The following is a 20,621-nucleotide window of genomic DNA, read 5'->3' on the forward strand; positions in this document are numbered from 1 at the left end:
TAACAAACAAAACGGAAATAAAAAAAGAGTAAAGTGAATCCGTACTTCAAATATAAGTCACAGTGAGTCCAGCAATTCAGTTCAATGTTTCCGGTGTCAACCCTTAAACTAATATCGAGTAGGTAACTCTTTATTGTTCAAACATTTCTAAGACGATTTATAGATCACACAATTTCTTCTGTTTAAGTTTCAGCGATCTTATTCCATTCAATAGTAAGAGTAATTATTTGATGTTTGATTTGATGTTTCTTAATTTTACTGTCCAACTGATGCCACAGGATCTCAACGTTTCTGAAGATTATCTCAGCAAATTGAAGATAGATGGGCATTTTTTTCAACCAAGCTTTCGGTTTTGCCGCTGTATGCTTCAGATCGTAAGCCTGATACAACTAAATATACTTAAAATTCTTTCATTTTTACGCTTGGATTTTTCTAGAGTAGATCGAGATACGAATTGAATCATGATCACGTCGATAAAGTGAATCAGTCTGAAAAATTTTGATGAAAATATTTACATGTATTATTCAAATAACTATTCGAACAGCAAGAATTCAAAGGAATTGTATGGACCGTGGTCATTTGGCCGAAGATATCAAAATCTGTAACAATGCTGTTTCAATCGAACTGGTGGGACCACAAAACTAATAAAAGCCCGGTACAGAATTGTCATACTGTCAATAAATCAAGTTTTGCTCTATGAATGACCCTCAAAGGGATTCACAAGGTCGCACTTTCAATTCTTTGTAGTCCTTCACAAAAATGGAAAAAAAAAATCAGCCCACTTTTCACATCAATTATTTTAATTTTTCCGTTTCGAAATGATTACTATCGTCCATTATGCCAAAAATCCATTACGCCTATCGTACTTATGCCTAACGTCCGTATGCCTACTGTTGTGCACCCATTGTGAAACAGTATAACTTTGAAACGGTTCATGAACAAAAAGGGACAAAACGCCGAAAGGACAAAGGTCGAAAATGATTGCTTTGGTGGGAGAGGTCTCTTCTCTTTTGTTCTTCGACCTTTTGTCCTCTAGATCTTCGGTCTTTCGACCTTTTATCTTTCGATCTTCTGTTCTTTCGACTCTTTGTCTTTCGACCTTTTGTCATAGATTCACTTTAAATATCCTTCTTTTTGGCTCACGTCTTCTATGAGAACGGGCTTGGCGTGTTGTTCGAATAACACTACCAAGAGAGCCAAAAAAGAAGGCCCATAAACGATGGCGATCAAGCAGATTCGGTGGCTTTTATTTGGGAAATCATTACACAGTCATGGACGGTGTATTCATATTATTGCGTGATTTCTTCCCAGCTAAGCTACACACATGAGCAGCATTTCTATTTTTCGATGTCTCCAAAAGAACATGTTACCACTGACCTAATCTCGTTTGATTTTACAAAAAAAAATTTTTCGGAAATTGGCACGCCACACAGTAGGCAGCGTTCATTTATTACGTAACGCCAAAATTGAACATCTTTGACGCACCTCCTCTCCCTCCCGGTACCGCTTTTTGTAAGATTTTTTTTGTCTGAGCCGTATCGCTTGAGCCTACTCCTTCCCTACCCCTAGAACGCTACGTAATTGGTGAACTACGCCATATTTCCTACGTGGTTTGGCAATTTGTGCTTCCTTTTAAAAGACTGTACTGGTACTTTTCAATATTTTAGGAATTCAGATTTTTAAAAAAATAACATAACGTTTCGAGGATGCGTCATCGTAATCATCGTCATCATGGAATCTTTCAATGCACTTCTTCTGTTCCAAACTAAAAATTATTCAATAAAAATGTGTTCGCTGTGTTTCGTTTGTAGAATAGAATACAGTGAACACATTTTCTAGTAAATTTTAGTGATTTTAAACGAAAAGTCTGCTTTTGAAAATTCTGCAATCAATGACGGATCCTGTCACCTTAATAATGTAAAAGGGGTTTTTCGACAAAAATTCTATGATTGATTCCCTTGTGCTAATCTTTTCCCTTCTATTTTTCGCCTATTCCAGGGTTTCGTGAGTTCGGGCTACGGAGTGAATGGAATAGCACACAATGCCGGTCCAGCGCCAAGTCCGCTGGGACAGTTACCACCAAATGAGGCATGCCAGGCGGCCCGATGGCCACCAGCCGGTTTCTTCCCGGTAAGTTCCCCAGAATCGTTTTACTCAGAGTATCGATGTTCTGTATTTTTTCTGTATGTGGTCACCTCATTCCGGTATGTTTGTACTCTCGTGTTTGTTTCCATACTGTTCATTCTGGTTACGTCTGTTTCTAAGTGTACATAATCAAACCAACAAGCTCACATTTATCACAATTTACGCGCGAGTTCATTTCCCTTCTTCCATCTTCGGGTTCATTTTTGTTCATTGTTTTCTGTGTTTTTTAATCGTTTGTTTGGTAGCACCATCTGGTAATTAAGTTTAAAGAATATTGTCATTTCGGTTTGCTAACTAGTTCATGTTCCTAGAACAAAATGAGATCGAATTTTCACCCATCTCACATTTACATCATATCTATATTGTATAAATGTCAAAAACGAAAAACTAACTTTAAAAAATCATCTTCCAAAAGAGAAATCATTTCCTTTTTACATCATCTACCTTTTGCTCTGGCTTGTATCTCAGATTTTGATTTGTGTTATTCCAATCAATTTTCTATATTTTTAGTTGACGTTTTAGTTTTTTGAATGTTATAGTACGTGGTAAATGCCCCTTTCCTTTTTTTTCAAGATTGCGATTATTCTGTCTTTTGCTAGATAGTTGTGGAAAATTGTTTCAAGTGAAATGTCTTTTCACTGTTGTCTGTGTTAGTTTTTGATCTTATGTCTCATTTCGTCAAAGCGCTAATGCGCAAAACAAAAAACACATAACAGACATGAACACAAGTGGATAGAAGATGATTGCCAATCGGAGCCGCGCAATTCTGTTGAAAGCTTGTAAGAAGAACACCAAATCGGGATCCAAGAACCCGAAGAATGAAGATGGGTGTTACACTAAGAGGAATTTGCTATCCCAAATCGGTTTCTTTTCTTTTCTGTTTTAGTTAGTTGTCGATTAACGTTTTGTTGATTCTGATCGGTCCGGAAACCACACCTGCGCCACCCGTTTCTGTTTTTTTCACACCTGGATTATTTGTTTGCAGAACTCCTCAATTAGGCCATCACCAACCTTCACATTCCTAGTAGTGGGCAGTCCCACACCCACAACCACCAAACTCGCATGGACAGATGATGAGCGGTCAGGTTAGTATTGTGCTCTGTCGTTTCCTCTCTCTCACTATCTTTCTATTCTCTCTATTACCTTTGGTATTCTTTTGTTAAACAACCGACTAGTGTTTCATTGGTTTTCGATCCTAACTCAATTATAATTTTAATCAAGGTTTATTTCGAGTTCTTAATAGTTATATTTTCATATTTTTCGGAGCTGATTCATCGAAGACACAGCAGCAACAGATTATTCAAAATTGAATGAATTCGTTAGGCAGAGCGAAAAAAAAAAATCATATTCTATCATTCTCACATCACTAATCATACATGAATGCTAACACCCTCGATAACAAAGTTGGTCTAAATGTATAAATGTTTCGATGTTGTATTGTAACTGCCATGGATGTTGTTCTGTGTCCCGCTGTCAAAACTTATCATTTGCACTGCTTCATTTCGTTTGGTAAAAAACGCCACAGTTCATCAAGGAAACAAGATAAAATAACACTAGCTTCATCTATGGGTAACAGTAAACTTAATTTAGCAAACACCTGCTAGCGTTATGACGACTTCAAGCAATATTTGATCTGAGTGATACGTATGATAGTCTGTGGTTGTAATATCCAGCAGGAAAAAACATACTTCAATGGGAATATGGGGATTATGAAATGTCTATATTTAAACGAAATATTAACTGAAGTATTAAATAGCTGCTTGCTGCTTATTGTTTCGATTCCATGTTCGAACCTTAACCTAATTACAACTCTTTCAGCAATAAACAAGCAATTGTATTAATCATTCATGCAAATGACACCCTCATATATACGTTCAGATTATTTACATGTGTCTTTTATGGATACTATTGTGCTTGCATATGCTATTCCGTGAAAGCACAACAATGTCCATTAATGTCGTTCATGTTTAGATGGCAGTGCCACTGCTATCCTGTTCTTCAATTAGCGTAATGGTTCTATAATTGCAATGCCATTGGACTCGTGATGTAAGTGGATTTCCTCTGAATTTCTGTTAAGGTTTCCTTCAAAATCCTAAAAGGATTTCGTTTCGAAATTCTGAGAGAATTTCCATCGAAATCCTGATGGAACTTATTTTTAAATCCTGATAAGACTTCCTTCGAAATACAGACAGGATTTACATTAAAATACTGAGAGGATTTCCTTCGAAGTTCTGATAGGATTTCCTTCAAAATGCTAACAGCATTTACTTCGAAATCCTGATAGGATTTCCTTAGAAATTCTGAGAGGTTTTCTTTTGAAATCCTGACAGGATTTTCACCGGAATCTTGATAGGAGTTCCTTCATAATCCTGTCGGAATTTCCTTAGAAACCCTGAGATAATTTCCTCTAAATCCTGACAGGATTTCCTTCGAAATCCTGAAAAAATTTTCTTCGAAATTCTGAGAGGACTTCCTTAAAAAATCCCCAGAGAATTTTCTTCCAAAACCTGAGCAGAATTCATTCAAAATCCTGAGAAGATTTCATTCAAAATTCTGAGAGGATTTCCTTTACAATCCTGAGAAGATTTTCTTCGAAATCTTGAGAGGATTTTCTTCGAAATCCGGGGAGGATTTCCTCTGAGATCCGGAGAAGATTCACTTCTAAATCCTAAGAGAATATCCTTAGAAATCCTGAGAGGATTTCCTTCGAAATCCTGAGAGGATTTCCTTCGAAATTCTGAGAGGATTTACTTCGAAATCCTGAGAGGATTTCGTTCGAAATCCTGAGAGGATTTCCTTCGAAATTCTGAGAAGATTTCCTTCGAAATCCTGACGGGATTTGCTTCGAAATCCTGACGCGATTTCCTTCGAAATCCTAAGAGGATTTGCTTTCAAAATCCTGAGCGGATTTGCTTCGAAATCCTGGGAGGATTTCCTTCGAAATTCTGAGAGGATTTCCTTCGAAATTCTGAGAGGATTTCCTTCGAAATCCTGAGAGGATTTCCTTCGAAATCCTGAGAAGATATCCTTTGAAATCCTGAGAGGATTTTCCTACGCAATCCTGAGAGGATATCCTTCAAAATCCAGAGAGAATTTCCTTCGAAATCCTGAGAGGATTTGCTTCGAAATCCTGAGAGGATTTCCTTAGAAATCCTGACGGGATTTCATTCGAAATCCTTAGAGGATTTCCTTCGAATTTCTGAGAGGATTTCCTTCAAAATCCTGAGAAGATTTGCTTCGAAATCCTAAGAGGATTTCCTTCGAAATTCTGAGAGGATTTCCTTCGAAATTCTGAGAGGATTTCCTTCGAAATTTCTGAGAGGATTTGCTTCGAAATCCTGAGAGGAATTGCTTCAATATCCTGAGAGGATTTCATTCGAAATCCTGAGAAGATTTGCTTCGAAATCCTGAGAGGATATGCTTTGAAATCCAGAGAGGATTTTCTTCAAAATCCTTAGAGGAATTGCTTCGAAATCTTGAGAGAATTTCCTTCGAAATCCTGACGGGATTTCCTTCGAAATCCTAAGAGGATTTCCTTCGAGATCCTGAGAGATTTTCCTTCAAAATCCTAAGAGGATTTCCTTCGAAATCCTGAAAGGATTTTCTTCGAAATCCTGACGCGATTTCCTTCGAAATCCTAAGAGGTTTTCCTTTCAAAATCCTGAGAGGATTTGCTTCGAAATCCTGAGAGGAATTCCTTCGAAATTCTGAGAGGATTTCCTTCAAAATTCTGAGAGGATTTCCTTCAAAATCCTAAGAGGATTTCCTTCGAAATCCTGACGGGATTTCTTTCGAAATCCTAAGAGGTTTTCCTTCAAAATCCTAAGAGGATTTGCTTCGAAATCCTGAGAGGAATTCCTTCGAAATTCTGAGAGGATTTCCTTCGAAATTCTGAGAGGATTTCCTTCGAAATCCTGAGAGGATTTCCTTCGAAAGCCGGAGAGGATTTCCTTTTGAAGTCCGGAGAAAATTTCCTTCGAAATCCGAATAGGATTTCCTTCGAAATCCAGAGAGAGTTTCCTTCAAAATCTGAAGAGGGATTTCCTTCGAAATCCAGATAGAATTTCCTTAGAAATCTGAAGAGGATTTCCTTCGAAACCCGTTGAGGATTTCCTTTGAAATCCGAAGAGGATTTTCCTCAAAATCCGGAGAGGATTTCCTTCGAAATCCGGAGAGAATTTCTTTTGAAATTCTGAGCATTTCCATTGAAATGTTAAGAGGATTTCCTTTGAAATCCGGATAGGAGTTCCTACAAAATCCGGATAAGATTTCCTTCAAAATCTGGAGTGGATTTCCTTCGAAATCCTAAATCCTTCGAATTCCGGAGGGGTTTTTTTTCGAAATCCGGAGAGGATTTCCTTCGAAATTCGGAGAGGGTTTCCTTCGAAGTCCGGACAGGATTTCTTTCAAAATCTGGAGAGCATTTCCTTTCAAATCCGGAGAGGATGTCCTTCGAAGTCCGGAGAGGATTTCCTTTAAAATCCGGAGAGCATTTCGTTTCAAATCCAAAGAGCATTTCCTTCGAAATCCTGAAGGGGTTTTCATTGTAATCCTGTGGTGATTTGTTTCGAATTCCGAAGAGGGTTTTTTTTTTGAAATCCGGAGAGGATTTACTTCGAAATTCTGAGAGGATTTCCTCCGAAATCCAGATAGAAATTCCTCCAAAATCCGGATAAGATTTCCTTCGAAATCTGGAGAGGATTTCCTTCGAATCCTAAGAGGATTTCCTTCGAAATTCTAAGAGGATTTCCTTCGAATTCCGTAGAGGGTTTCCTTCGAAGTCCGGAGCGGATTTCTTTCAACATCTGGAGAGCATTTCCTTTCAAATCCGGAGAGGATTTCCTTAGAAGTCCGGAGAGGATTTCCTTTGGAATCCTGAGATGATTTCTTTCGAATTCCGGAGAGGGTTTTTTTTTCGAAATCCGGAGAGGATTTACTTCGAAATCCGGAGAGGATTTCCTTCGAAATTCGGAAAGGGTTTCCTTCGAGGTCCGGAGAGGATTTCTTTCAAAATCTGGAGAGCATTTCCTTTCAAATCTGGAGAGGATTTCCTTCAAAATCCGGAAGGGGTTTCCATTGTAATCCTGTGATGATTTCTTTCGAATTCCGAAGAGGGTTTTTTTTCAAATCCGGAGAGGATTTACTTCGAAATCCTGAGAGGATTTCCTCCTAAATCTGGATAGGAATTCCTCCGAAATCCGGATAAGATTTCCTTCGAAATCTGACGGGATTTCCTTCGGAAATCCTAAGAGGTTTTCCTTCAAAATCCGGAGAGGATTTCCTTCGAAATCCGGAGAGGGTTTCCTTCGAAGTCCGGAGAGGATTTCTTTCAAAATCTGGAGAGCGTTTCCTTTCAAATCCGGAGAGGATTTCCTTAGAAGTCCGGAGAGGATTTCCTTCGAAGTCCTGAGAGAATTTCCTTCGAAATCCGGAGAGGATTTCCTTCGAAGTCCGGAAAGGATTTCCTTCGAATTCCGGAGAGGATTTCCTTCAAAAATCCGGAGAGTATTTTCTTCCAAATCCTGAGAAAATTTCCTTCGAACACCGAAGAGAATTTCCATCGAAATTTAGAGAGGACTTCCTTCGGAAATCCTGAGAGGATTTCCTTCGAAATCCTGAGAGGATTTCTCTTCGAAATCCTGAGAGGATTTCCTTCTAAATCTTGAGAGGATTTCCTTCGAGATCCTGAGAGGATTTCCTTCGAAATCCTGAGAGGATTTCCTTCGAAGTCCAGAAAGGATTTCCTTCGAAGTCCAGAGAGGATTTTCTTCAAAATCCGGAGAGCATTTCCTTCGAAATCTGGAGTGGATTTCCTTCAAAATCCGGAGAAAAATTTCCTTTGAAATCCGGAGAGTTTTTCCTTCGAACATCGGAGAGAATTTCCTTCAAGATTTAGAGAGGCATTCCTTTGAAATCCAAAGAAAATTTACTTCGAAATCCGGAGAGGTTTTTCTTCGAACATTGGAGAGAATTTCCTTCGAAATCCGGAGTGGATTTCTTTCGAAATCCGGAGAGGATTTCCTTCGAAGTCCGGAGAGAATTTCCTTCAAAATCCGGAGAGGATTTCCTTTCGAATCCGGAGAGCATTTCCTTTGAAATCCGGATTGGATTTTCCATTGAAATCCTGAGAGGATTTCTTTCGAATTCCAGAGAGGGTTTTTTTTCGAAATCCTGAGAGGATATCCTTCGAAATCCTGAGAGGATTTCCTTAGAAATCCTGAGAGGATTTCCTTTTGAAATCCTGAAAGGATTTCCCTTGGAAATCCTGAGAGCATTTCCATTTGCTTCGAAATACTGACAGGGTTTCCTTCAAAATCCTGAGAGAATTTACTTCGAAATCTTTAGAGGATTTCTTTCGAATCCTGAGAGAATTTCCATCGAAATCCGGAAAAGATTTCGTTCGAAATCCTGGGAGGATTTCCATTAAAATTCTGAGTAGATTTTCTTAAAACCCTGAGACAAGTTTTTTTCGAAATCCTGAGAAGATTTCCTTTAAAATTTCAAGAAGATTTCTTTAGCAATTCTGAGATGGTTTTTTTTTCTAAATCTTGAGAGGATTTCCTTCAAAATCCTGCGAGGATTTTTTTTGAAATCCTAAGAAGATTTCCTTTGAAATCCTAAGAGAATTTCCTCCGATATCCTGCGAAGGTTTTCTTCGAAATCCTGGGTGGATTTCCATCAAAATCCTGAGAGGATTTCCTTTGATATTCTGAGAGGATTTCCTTCGAAATCCGGAGAGGATTTCCTTTGGAATCCTGAGAAGATTTCCTTTGAAATCCTTTGAAATCCTAGAAACTTTTCCAAGATTTACAGAATTTCAAAGAGAATGTTACAAAATCACTTAGAACTTGCTTCAAAACTGCAAATGCAAACCTGCCATGAATTTTAACGAAAAACTCAGTTTGCTGAATTCAGTTGGAATGATCTTTTTTGAATTTGTTTTCCGCGTCAGATATGTCTATTTGCCAAAACTCGATTAACTGTGCATAAATTCGTTCCATGGCAAAACAAGCTTATTTACGCTCCAATAGAATTGAAAATTATTGAAATTACATGATTACATTAGATTTAATAATAACCTGCCTGCACTTTCTCGTCGTAAATATTTTATCAGCACTTGGTACCCAACACCATCCATGGCGATTTACATATTACAGATTGCAATCGAAATTACACTCCAGTTAATTCGATTTGCCCTGAATCTACCCGGGCAGCGGAAATGCATCCTTCATTATTTATCGAGTCCAGTCAATCATATTTACTCACACACTGACTGCCCCAACACTTTGTGCCCCCATTTGCTAACATTAGGTCCCGCTGGAAAATTGATCAATTGCCATACATAACGTTTCCCCCTTGTTTCGAATTGTCTATTTGCAGCCATTCATGGGAGGTCCCCGGTATCCTCCAGGTCCCCGACCCGGCGTCCGAATGCCCCAAGGAATTGGAAACGATTTCAATGGTGTAAGTTGACCTACGATGTAACATTTTAATCGATCAGTCGTCCCTAATTCAATCATATTTCTAAATGTGTGTTTTTGCTTACTGCATTTTTTAGCCCCCGGACAACCCATGATGCCAAATAGTATGGATCCCACGCGGCAAGGTGAGTGTTCATGAGAGGTGTGCAGCTTCGTAGTCGCCCTCCTCTTTCCCCGCCCACAGTTGTTCATGATTATTTAGTTCCGAAGATATTGAATGAAGTAATCTCTCACACCCACTACACCCCCCTTTCTAATGCCTTTTTGTAGAGCGAGTACTGTACTACTAGATTTGAGTTTTCGGTTTTTCCGTTTCTTAACTTTGAGTTCTGTTACTTGGCACAAATTTTGAAAGTCCAGCCTGTTTTTTTCTCACAAAATTTCGCTCAAACGCTAACATTCCCCACCTTCGATAAGTCCTCAGTGCTCCATCGTATGCGAAATGGAATAACCCCGGCGAAGTAGTGTAGAAATAACGTTTCACCAGTCTCTCATCGAAATTAGAGAGGTTTTTTGAGTGACATTACCACATGAGTTCCATTTAGTTGGTATTACTTTCCAGTAGCTCTTTCATCAAAATCATCTCTGACATTCTGATTTGCAGTAGTTTATCTAACAATTTGACTTAATTTTTAACAAATCTCTTATTTTTCATTCATTATAATTGCTTCCCTTTCAATAATTTAAAATTTGTTTTATTTCTGTTCTACACGTACGCATATTGACTAGTAAAACTGAGTCATTTTTGTACTTGTTTTTTTCAATCTGAATTTTTCCCAAGTTCGAACAGCACTTTCCACCAGAGTTGTCAATTCCCCCCCACCCAAGTTTTGATTTTTGTTCAGGACTTTTAATCCCCCCTCTCTCTCTTTCCTGCAAGTGTTCGATTATTGAAACACATATCTCTGCTCTCGCGTCGCGTCACCTATCAGAAGTTAAAAATCCCCGTCACGAGTGTTCATTCCTCCCGTCCACCAAATCGAGCAAGAGTTTTCCACTTGATTAACGAAAACCCATCAATATATAAATATTCTCTTTTTCTGTTCTTTGTTCTCTGTTCAGGTGAAGCTGGAGACTTTGTAGCATGGCAAGGTAGGCAAATTAATGTCGCGCTTGTCTGCTACTCAATTCCTATACACACACACACAAACACTCTCTCTCTCTCTATCTCTTTCTCTGTCTTGTCCTTTTCTCATTTGTTTTAAGTCGTTTTGTGTTTTTTAGTTTTTTCTTTCATTTCCGTGTTAATTCGGTTTATCATTTGTTTTACTTTTAGTTGGTTTTCCCAAGATTTTTCTGTTCTGTTTTTTAGATGTACAAAAGCAGTGTTCATTGTTCTCTGGCATTCTGACCGTTATCACTCATTGTTTGATTTCCCTGATTTGCTTCCTAGCTTATGGTTTGATTTCATCCAACGTGTACTAACAAACATTGATGTTTCATAACTACATTTGATTTTGATGTTTGAATGTCGATCAGTTTGCCGTATGGTTGTATTGAAAAGACAAAATTGATTGTCGTGCGCCTCGAATAAAGCTATCAGAAATGATCAGCTTGATTGATTCATGAACATATTTGAGATGGTGCACATTATATCATTCCAAAATAAGTCTTCTCTATGTTTCAAAAGAATTTTTTCATGATACATGCTGCCCATAACTGCATATTTGTCACATTCCACATTTTTGGCAATTTCGAGTTAATACCGTGGAGAGTCATAAAATGATGTATACTTTTGATCAGCTTACTAAAATCTGTGATTTTGTTCTAGAAAATTCGCAAAAAATACCAAGTTGTTTTGTCACATTGCTGATTGTAACCGCATAGCAGTCACATTGAGATTAAACATGAGCCTCGTAATGTAGTAGCAAAGAAATTTCTAACAGAAATATTTTCTGACTATTCACCCAATATGCGATATGAACTGTACAAATTTTCAGCCTCAAATAAGCACTTTTGAGCTCCTGGTAATATTTTAGACACTTTAGTTTCTTCCCATACTGCCATGAATTGCACACTTGATGTTCCATTTACTTAATGCCTACTTTTGTCGAATGTTACAAATATGCAGTTATGGGCAGCATATTAGAAATATAATAAACCGTCCCACTGAGTCTCGAGGACTCAGAGGAGATGATTCCTGATTTCTGAGGTAACATCCCTAAAATTTTGGAAAAAGTTTGTTCAGAATTTAAACAATACTGGATAAATTTATGAACGAAAGATAAATACTCCTGAAAATTTAGAAAGAAATCCGTCCTGAATGTCTTCACAGATTTTGAAACAAAACTTCCTAGGAAATCGAAGGAAATCCTTCCATGATTTCAGAGAAAATTCTTTAAAGATTTTGGAGGGGATGATCTGACAATTTTGGTTTTTTTAGAATGCTGATCAATTTTTTGGTGAAGTCTCCTAACTTATTCGAAGCGAATCCTTTTCTGAGATTCTTCCAGAAAATCAAAAGTGGATTCCGAATGAATTCGTAAGAAAAAAATCAACGCTGAAAGATTTCCACGGAAATCGTAAGAAAAAACCCTCTTGGAATCATTGGAGTATTTTTTTCCAAAATATTATAAAATATTTTCAAGATTATACTAATCCTAATGTTTTAGAATAATTTCAAGATTCTTATCTAATCATCAAATGGTATTTATTTTGACAATAATTAAAAAATTCTGAAAATTGACCAAAAGTTGTTCATATGACCTTTCTTTTAATTTCTCCGTCATGAAACATTGTTCCACAATTTTCCTATCAAGGTTCTATAGAAAAAAAATTGAACATATCAAAAATGGGATTTTGTTTAATTCAAAATTTAGGTTTTATTTTTGATTTTTTCATGATAACGGATTTTTTTTTCAGTGCATATATTTTTCTTATAGTCCAAATGGTTCACTACAGCTTCTCCAATAAATGAACTGTTTTGGAGCTGTAATTCTTCAAATAAATTGCGTTTAAACACTCATAGTCCATTTTCAAAAGTATTATTGAGTCAAAATGGTCAAATTATTTATGGAAAACACTTATTTGACCATAGCGAAAACATGTGCAAAATCAACTGCAAATGGAAGATGGTTGAGTTTTGTGACTGAACGATTTGACATGGAATTTTAAAGAAGACCCTCCCACGGAGAAGATACTTTCAAAATTTCGAAAGGAATTCCTGGAAAAAGAAAATTGTTTCATGACTTCACTACGTTTTTTTACTATTTTGAAGGAAATATTCCAACGATTTTTGACGATTTTTGTTTTCCAAAAATTTTGTTTTTTTTATATATTTCGCCAAAAATCCTCAAAGGATTCTGAGGAAATTATTTCACGATTTTGTAGGAGATCTTCTCTAACAATTCGAAAAAGATCCTCCCAGAATTTTGGAAAAGGTTCTCTATGAGTTCCGGAGAAGATTTTTTCAAAAGTTGTAAGAAGATCCTTCTAGTGATTCGGAAAACTTTCCTTTAGGATTTCGAAGGATTCCAGAGACAATTTTCTCAAGTTTTGTCATAGGATCCTCTAAGGTTTTTGCGTTTTTTTGTTCCTAATTTGAAATAAGACCCTTTCAGCACTCAGAAGGTGGAAATTCTGGCCTTTGGAAATAAAAAAAAGATAATCTGCCTTGGAGAAAAAATCTTTTTAGAATTTACTTGAAAATTATCCCAGGACATCAGAAAAAATTCTACCAAGCTTTGGAAAAAAAATCTTTCCAGGATTTTGAAGAAGACCCTTCCGAGATTTCGCAAGATTTTTTTTTTTAAGGCACTCTGTGCTCGTGGCCACTACTGTGCCGGAATCAGCTGATCTGTGCTTCTTCTTTACCGATACAGATCTATTTTTAACTTATCTATATTTACATCTTATTTTCACTCTCTCCTACTCTTTTACTCTCATACCGAGCAGATAGGAGAGAGCTCTGTTGTTAGTGAGGCTAGCTGTCTGCGAAGAGGGTCAGTTTGTCTCAGTCACCATCTGATACTGACGGACGATGGATGAGCTCCCCAAAGCACGGTCCTCCGTGAGGCGTCTTCTGGTGGCTGTACGGGTTTTTTTTGTGGAGGGGCTGGGAATCAAACCCATGACCTTCCGCTTATGAAGCGAAAGCGTAACCTCAAGGTTACAGACCCCCCCAGCGCAAGATTCTATCAGAATATCAAAGGAAATTCCTGGATAAAGAAAATTCTTCCATACTATGCAGGAAATATAGAAATGTTTTTTTTTCGTCATGTTGAAAAAATAATTTCAACGTTTTTGACGGTTTTTGTTTCCAAAAGATTTCACCAAAAGTCCTCCAAGAATTGTAGAGGAAGTACACCAATAATTTTCAAAGAATTTTTTTTCGGTATTTCCGAGGAAATTATTCCGCGAGTTTGTTGAAGATTCTAGAAATCCGGAGTAGATCCTCCCAGAATTTTAGAAAACGTCTTACCAGGGTTCCGAAGAAGAATCTTCCAGAATTCGTGAGAAGATCCTTCTAGTGATTCGGAAACATTATTCTAATGATTTCACCAAAAATTCCCTAAGGATTTGAAGAAAGTACATCAAGGATTTCGGAGAAATATTTTCAAGTCTTTCTGAGGAAATTATTCCGCGATTTTGTAGGAGATCTTCTCTAGTAAAAACATTCTTTAAGGGATTTCGAAGGGTTTTAGAGACAATTTTCTCAAGTTTTGACAAAAGATCCTTTCAGGTTTTCGGGAGAAGTTTTTCCTAAATTTGAAATCCCTTTAAGATTCTGTGAGGGGTGAAATTCTGGTAGGCCATTGGAAAAAAAAAACAATAATTTGATTTTTTAGTGGAAAATCTTCTTGGTACATGTAAGAATGTACGGTTTTATAATTTCAGATGAAATTTGGATGAAATTTTGCAGATTTCAGAGTCCCTGAATTGGCTCCAGAACATTCCGGAAGACCTTTTTAAAAAAACCTTGTTGCAAAGAAATTACTCAATATGCCATCATATTATACTCCCGGGCGAGAAATCTTGAAGATTGATGTGTCACTTGGTTTAGTTGTGCTGATCATATTTTTGTCCCCAGCTTTAAGCTCCAGGAATCGGTTCCAAGAAATCTGGAACCGGCGGAAAGAGTCGGAATATACTAAAGGTTTATGATTCAGTTACAAACACTATGCTTTTGTTTGATCCGTACAAAATAATTTTTGAAATGTCTCAAATGACCTTCGGTAGAGTCTACGTTACATTCGTATAAATCCGGAACCGACCGTCCGACGGGGGGTTCCCCGTACAGGTCACAAAACTTGAATTTGAATAGTATTGTGGTTTTGCGTCAAAGTTTTATTAGAATCGGCCTAACAATAATGGAAATTAGAGCCAGAAGATCACGAAAATTTGGTTTTAAAAGTGGGCCCACAGACGCAAAGGTTTCAAACCGCACAAATATGATGTTTACTTAACACTATACCATACAGTTTAAATTTTCGTTCCTTCCATTCTATGTACCTCTTCGAATCGATGGAGCTGCCACGTTTAGCATAAAGTAATTTGTCTTAAAGTCATTTAGCATAAGGTCATTCAACTGAATATTCCTCATTTTGTTTTATACCATCACAAATGAAATTAGATAGATGAATAGTGGTACATAAAAGAACAGCTTGTGTTAAAAAAGGGGAAACCATCGATAAAAATAATTCCAAAAATTATATACGAAGAGAACGGTAAATTGTCAATTAAAATGCTAGTAGTTACAATTCAAAATACTAGTTTAACCCTTAAAATCCCGGGACAATCCTTGAATTTTTCAATGGCTACAATTTGGAGATCGGTAGATCAAATTACTCTCCTTAACTCGATATTGAAGGCACTATCGAGTTGGGGAGGTATTGAGTTACAAAACTCAAAATCAGTGCAAATGCGATCCTAGGGACCAACTCAATATCGAGATACGAAATATTCAGTAAGGGGAGAATGGACTGTAAGTTTGAAAAAGCGGACTGGAGGGGTCCCAAAATTGTACTCAAATGGATATCTCCAAAATTCCAAATAAGCTAGGGTTGTGTCTCCGGTAAAGCTGTTCAGCAAATCAAGGGCTATCTGGTGATTGCAAAATCTGATTGAGAATTTCTGCCACTAGGTGGCGCTGCCTTGACAAATTTTATTCAATGGTGTGTATCCCAAGTTCCTCATCAGCTAGAAGGTTGTTGTCTTCCGGCAAAGTTGTTAAGCAGAGCAAAGGCTATCTAGCAATGAAGACCTTAATTGAGAGTTTTTCCGATAGGTCAAGCCCTTCATTTGACAAATTTCTTTGCCGAAGGCACCCACGTTCTAGTTGAAAAAGGAATCTTGAAATAGAGAAGATTGAAGATTTATTTTTTACTACCCGCCACCTAGAAGATTAATTCCAATCAGACTCTTCACCAGACAGATAGCCCTTAATCTACTGATCTTTGCCTAAAACAATCAACCTTCTGGTTGATTAGGATCTTGAGATTCTAGAAGATTGATGATGTATTTTTACTAGCGCCACTTAGCGGATGTTGTCAATCTATTCTCCGCCAGATTAAGCTCTTCATCTGCTGAACAGTTTTTGCCGAAGACACCAATCTTCTAGCTCATAAGGATCGTAAGATACAAACAATTGAAAACAAAACTGTTTGCTAGCGGCATCTAGCGGATAAATTCTCATTCAGATTCTTTGTCCTCAGATAGCCCTCAATCTGCTTAATAGCTTTGCTGAAAAAACTTCAATCTTCTAGCTGATAGGGATCTTGAGGTAGAAAAGATTGAAAATTTAATTTTACTAGCGCCACCTAGCGAATTAATTTGCCGAAAAATTAACCTTCTAGCTCACCTGGATGTTGAGATATCCGGTTGAGGCCAACTTCAAAACCCTTTTGTCCACGCTTTTTCCGTTGCTTATAAAAGGCAGAGAGGCAGCGGGATGTCTCACCCAAGCATCGAAATACCAACTAACCGCATTTAATTCAAAATTTATTTCAAATTAATTGATCTACTTGTCTCTGAGTTGTGGCCATTCACAAATTCAAGGTGCATCCCGGGATATTAAGGGTTAACAAAGTAATTAGAAACAAACAGCCTATGATAAAATGAAGGAAAAATCACATATGAAAGTGTTAGCAATTATAACGGCAAACAGCATTTTCAAATTTCCAATGCCAAATGACTTTTTATGCCAAATGACCGTTATTCCAAATTATTTAATGCTAAACGGATTTATGTCAAATGGCTTTATGCCGAATGATTTTATGCCGGTTTATGGACAAAAGGTCGAAAGATAAAACGTCGAAAGGACAAAATGTCGAAAATGATTTGCTTGGTGGGAACGATTTCCTTCTTTGAAAAAAGGATTTTCGACCATTAGTTTCTCTTTTTTATTCTTCGACCTTTTGTCCTTTCGACCTTTTGTCTTTCCACCTTTTGTCATGGATTCCTTTAAGCCAAATGACGTTCCCCCTTTTACCAGATCGATTCCTATAGCTTTTTCGAATGTGTGTCAGAATAACTACAAATGGATGACTTTTTGAACCGTACGCACCCGTTCAATTAATTATTCTTTTCTTTGATGATTGAGCATCCGTTTGATATTTTCCTGGACCAGAGAACTTATTTCCACCCTTCGTTGCAATGAATGACGAAACAAAAAATCCACGAGAGCTGTAACAACAATGTGTTTTTCAATATTTAATTCCAACTTAAATTATTTCGATTTCGTTCGTATTCTTATAAAATCGAACATAAACTTCAAAGAGATTTATTGAAATCGTACATAGTTCTTCAAAGTTTTGTGATTTTTTACACGACATTGGAATCTTACACAGTTAAGTAGAAATTCACAAAGTTCTTGATACAAAAATTGCAAAAAAGGAAATTTAGATTTAGTATAAGGGTCACTTACATCCTTGTTTGTCTTAATCCCTCATTGCTATTTGTTGTCAGCTCTTGTCAGCGGTATACATACTTAGTGCAAATTTGTGTTGTTTTCAGTTGACTTTGTATTGTTAGCGTACGTTTTGATTGTTTTAACAATAAAAATAATATTTAGTTACATATTAGAATATTCATTCAAAAAAATGTTCTAAAATTACATTCTTCTCTTTCTTTTCTAAAAATATGGCATCCCGCTAAAACAATTCGCTGTGTTAAATCAACACTCGATTCGATTATACGTGTATCCGTGTAATAACCACAATCATCGCCAACTGTCATCATAACATAACTCATCACTTGGTTCGCTCATTGGTTCATCCATCATCGATTACTTCATCACCATAATACCCATCGCGGTCATCACCCTGTGCTAATAACGGACGACTCCCTTCATCCAACTGACCGCCGCTTGTAACATATACCTGCCTATTCACTCGCTCGCTCTATATGTGTCTTCGTTCGGCCCCTCGAACAATCGAAACCACCACGACTAATTGTGCTTTCCACAATGTGCCAATGCAGGCCCCCCTGGAATGGGTCCGATGAATCCTAGAATGAATCCACCTCGCGGGCCCGGAATGGGTCCCATGGGCGCCGGCACGTACGGACCGGGAATGCGCGGTCCACCACCGAACAGCAGCCTTGGCCCCGGCGGTATGCCCCCGATGGGAATGGCCGGCGGACGGCCCCAGTGGCAACCCAACACGTCATCGGTGAGTGACCAAAAGTTTAATAGCAAGTTAAGAACAAGGTCTTATATAAATTCTTTCCAGCCCATGAACTATTCATCCTCGTCACCCGGAAACTACGGTGGTCCACCGGGACCAAGTGGACCGCCCGGTCCCGGAACGCCCATCATGCCATCACCTCAAGATTCATCCAACTCCGGCGGCGAGAACATGTACACACCAATGAAGCCCGTAAGTAGACCCGACCCGATTAACCCTGATAAACTCAGTATCATAACCCACCAACCACCTTTCAGGAATTCCCCATGGTCGGCGGCTCGGACGGTAGTGGCCCGATGGGTGGACCCATGGGGCCCAACTCGATGGGCGGCCCGGTACTTAACAACGACGGCCTGGACGGTATGAAGAACAGCCCGGCGAACGGGCCCGGAACGCCCCGGGAGGACTCCGGCAGCGGTATGGGCGACTACAACCTCGGTGGCTTCGGTGGACCCGGAGAAAATGTAAGTTCGAATCGTTTTGAACGTCTGTGGGACCTTTGCGGGTCCTCCATAGCCCTCTCAACTGAACCCGTTGTAAGGGATTTCTTAAAGTGTGTTTTCTTTCTACGTCGTTTGTCGATCTGTTTTCTTGTTCTTGTGTTATCTGTACAGAAAATGTGGTCATAGGTGTTCCCGAAAGTTTCGTACTTCTGGGAGCAAACTAAATGTTGAACGATATTCGCACTAGAAAAGTGATTCTCTTTTAACAAGGATTTTGTAATTTAAATGCATTTTGTTATAATGAACCCTTAAATCATACCTTTTAAGTTAGCTTTTACACGGTGATGGGTGTGACTAATACTGACGGAAACACGATGATATTTTTCGATGTAACTAATCCGAATGGTTCCCTGATTCCTCGAATTCCCATTAATTCTCCTCAACTAACACGAATCTTCGTTTTTTTTGTACATAGTTGCGCACTAATTTGTTTGTTAATTTAATGTTCCTCTTTTTCTTGATTTTCTGATTACGCTTAAGTAGAAATTTGAATCTTGAATGAATGAATCACTTGCGAGTAGGAACTAAAGCTCCCTGAGCGTTCAAAAAAGAGTACGAATATTGATGTGTAAATATTTGTTCAATTAAAACAATCAACAGACGATACGGGAAAGAAAACAACAAATGAAAAGAAATCTAAAGAAAATAGCATCAGGTTTAAGCTTAAAAGAAAAAAAAACCTCCCACCCCCATGTACGTTTCTCACCCGATATGAGTTTGTAAGAAAAATCTCCTTCTCTTCTCTTTATTTTATTATCATTTCCAATAGTTCTATGATCAAATATCGTTTCGGTTCAAACTGCGTACACATGTATTTGTTTATCTGTTACGAATCACACTCTAACGGCAATAGTTTTGTTTTATTTGTCTTCGTTCGTTTAATCAATAGTGTCCCGGTTTTCATTTTTGCCCCGGAACGAACCGGGTTCGTTCGACTAGCTATTGTGAGCACACATTTATGTCGTCCATTTTTTTTGTCTCTGAACAACCACAATAATCCTGTATCAAACACACACACGCAACACACATTTATGCAAACGTTAAACTAAGTTATATGTTGTTAAAATCCACCTATGTATGTTCGGTAAATGTTTCGGTTTAACCAGTTGTAATCATTGTTTACTTATTAACTCTCAATTTTGGTTTATTTTTTATTCGATGAAAAACATCATATGTTGTGTTTTTTATTTTGGTAACATCACGATTAACTTTGCACCTTGTCGTTTATTGATTGCTGAGTATCGAAGCAAAGGAAAGAAAGTGCACACACACATATTATATTGAGTGAACAATCAATGAGAATATATACTAAGGTGTGGAAGAGGAAGCAATGGCTATGTACTAGTAAAGAGAAAAAAAACGTAAACAAAAATAACTACGTCACTTATTTACACGGCTTCTTATGGGAGGTCGCTTGCTTGTAGTTGTGGAACTTTTTTGCACCGTACACGGATGTCACGCACACTAAATGTCTTCTTCCTCACCTCGGTATATATTCTCATTGGTGAACAATCACTTTGTACATAAATGTAATTCAATATTTTCATTCTCAAAAGCAAAAATCTAGAGAAACAGTCAATTATTCCCGCAGAAAACTGGATCAAATTGGTGACATTCAAAAAAAATTTCAGCGGAAGCAGCTGCCTGGTTCTTTAGATATACGCTCTTTAAGGGCAATTGACACCGTCTCACAACCAAAGGCTGGTTCCAACTTTTGGAGCGGGAATTGCACTCACGTTTCGTGGTACTCACAATACGCCTAAGCCGACTGACGCCACTATAGTGTGGCTATAGTCCACAAGATCACAAAGCCCTAAAGGTGTAGCCCACCTTATGAAAGACTTTCACTAATCGGGCTGAATTTTGAG

At 37.9% G+C, this 20,621-nt stretch overlaps 2 protein-coding genes across 2 annotated transcripts; both read left to right on the forward strand.

Annotated features, from left to right (window-relative positions):
• Positions 1-1,983: 1,983 nt before the first annotated feature.
• On the forward strand, positions 1,984-9,645 carry LOC110680349 (single-stranded DNA-binding protein 2-like; the record flags this gene model as incomplete). Its single annotated transcript, XM_021856168.1, has 2 exons — positions 1,984-2,130; positions 9,526-9,645. Coding segments are annotated over 2 exons (240 nt in total), but the record flags the coding sequence as incomplete, so codon positions are not given.
• A 64-nt stretch (positions 9,646-9,709) lies between these two features.
• LOC110680350 (single-stranded DNA-binding protein 3-like) lies at positions 9,710-18,879 on the forward strand. The gene is made up of 6 exons (XM_021856170.1): positions 9,710-9,751; positions 10,689-10,718; positions 18,045-18,235; positions 18,296-18,442; positions 18,508-18,786; positions 18,865-18,879. The coding sequence occupies exons 1-6, from the start codon at positions 9,718-9,720 to the stop codon at positions 18,877-18,879; spliced, it is 696 nt and encodes a 231-aa protein (XP_021711862.1). The 5' UTR covers positions 9,710-9,717.
• The last annotated feature ends 1,742 nt before the right edge of the window (positions 18,880-20,621 follow it).

The sequence above is a fragment of the Aedes aegypti genome, unplaced genomic scaffold (genome assembly GCF_002204515.2).
Source record: "Aedes aegypti strain LVP_AGWG unplaced genomic scaffold, AaegL5.0 Primary Assembly AGWG_AaegL5_hic_scaff_1225_PBJ_arrow, whole genome shotgun sequence".
Classification (NCBI taxonomy): Eukaryota; Metazoa; Arthropoda; class Insecta; order Diptera; family Culicidae; genus Aedes; species Aedes aegypti.

Excerpts from the sequence above, each read along its gene's own strand:
- LOC110680350 (XM_021856170.1), top strand. The coding sequence starts at position 9,718 with ATGATGCCAAATAGTATGGATCCCACGCGGCAAG. Across the intron at positions 9,752-10,688 it reads TATGGATCCCACGCGGCAAG|GTGAAGCTGGAGACTTTGTA; the intron begins GTGAGTGTTCAT and ends TTCTCTGTTCAG. Across the intron at positions 18,236-18,295 it reads GGCAACCCAACACGTCATCG|CCCATGAACTATTCATCCTC; the intron begins GTGAGTGACCAA and ends AATTCTTTCCAG.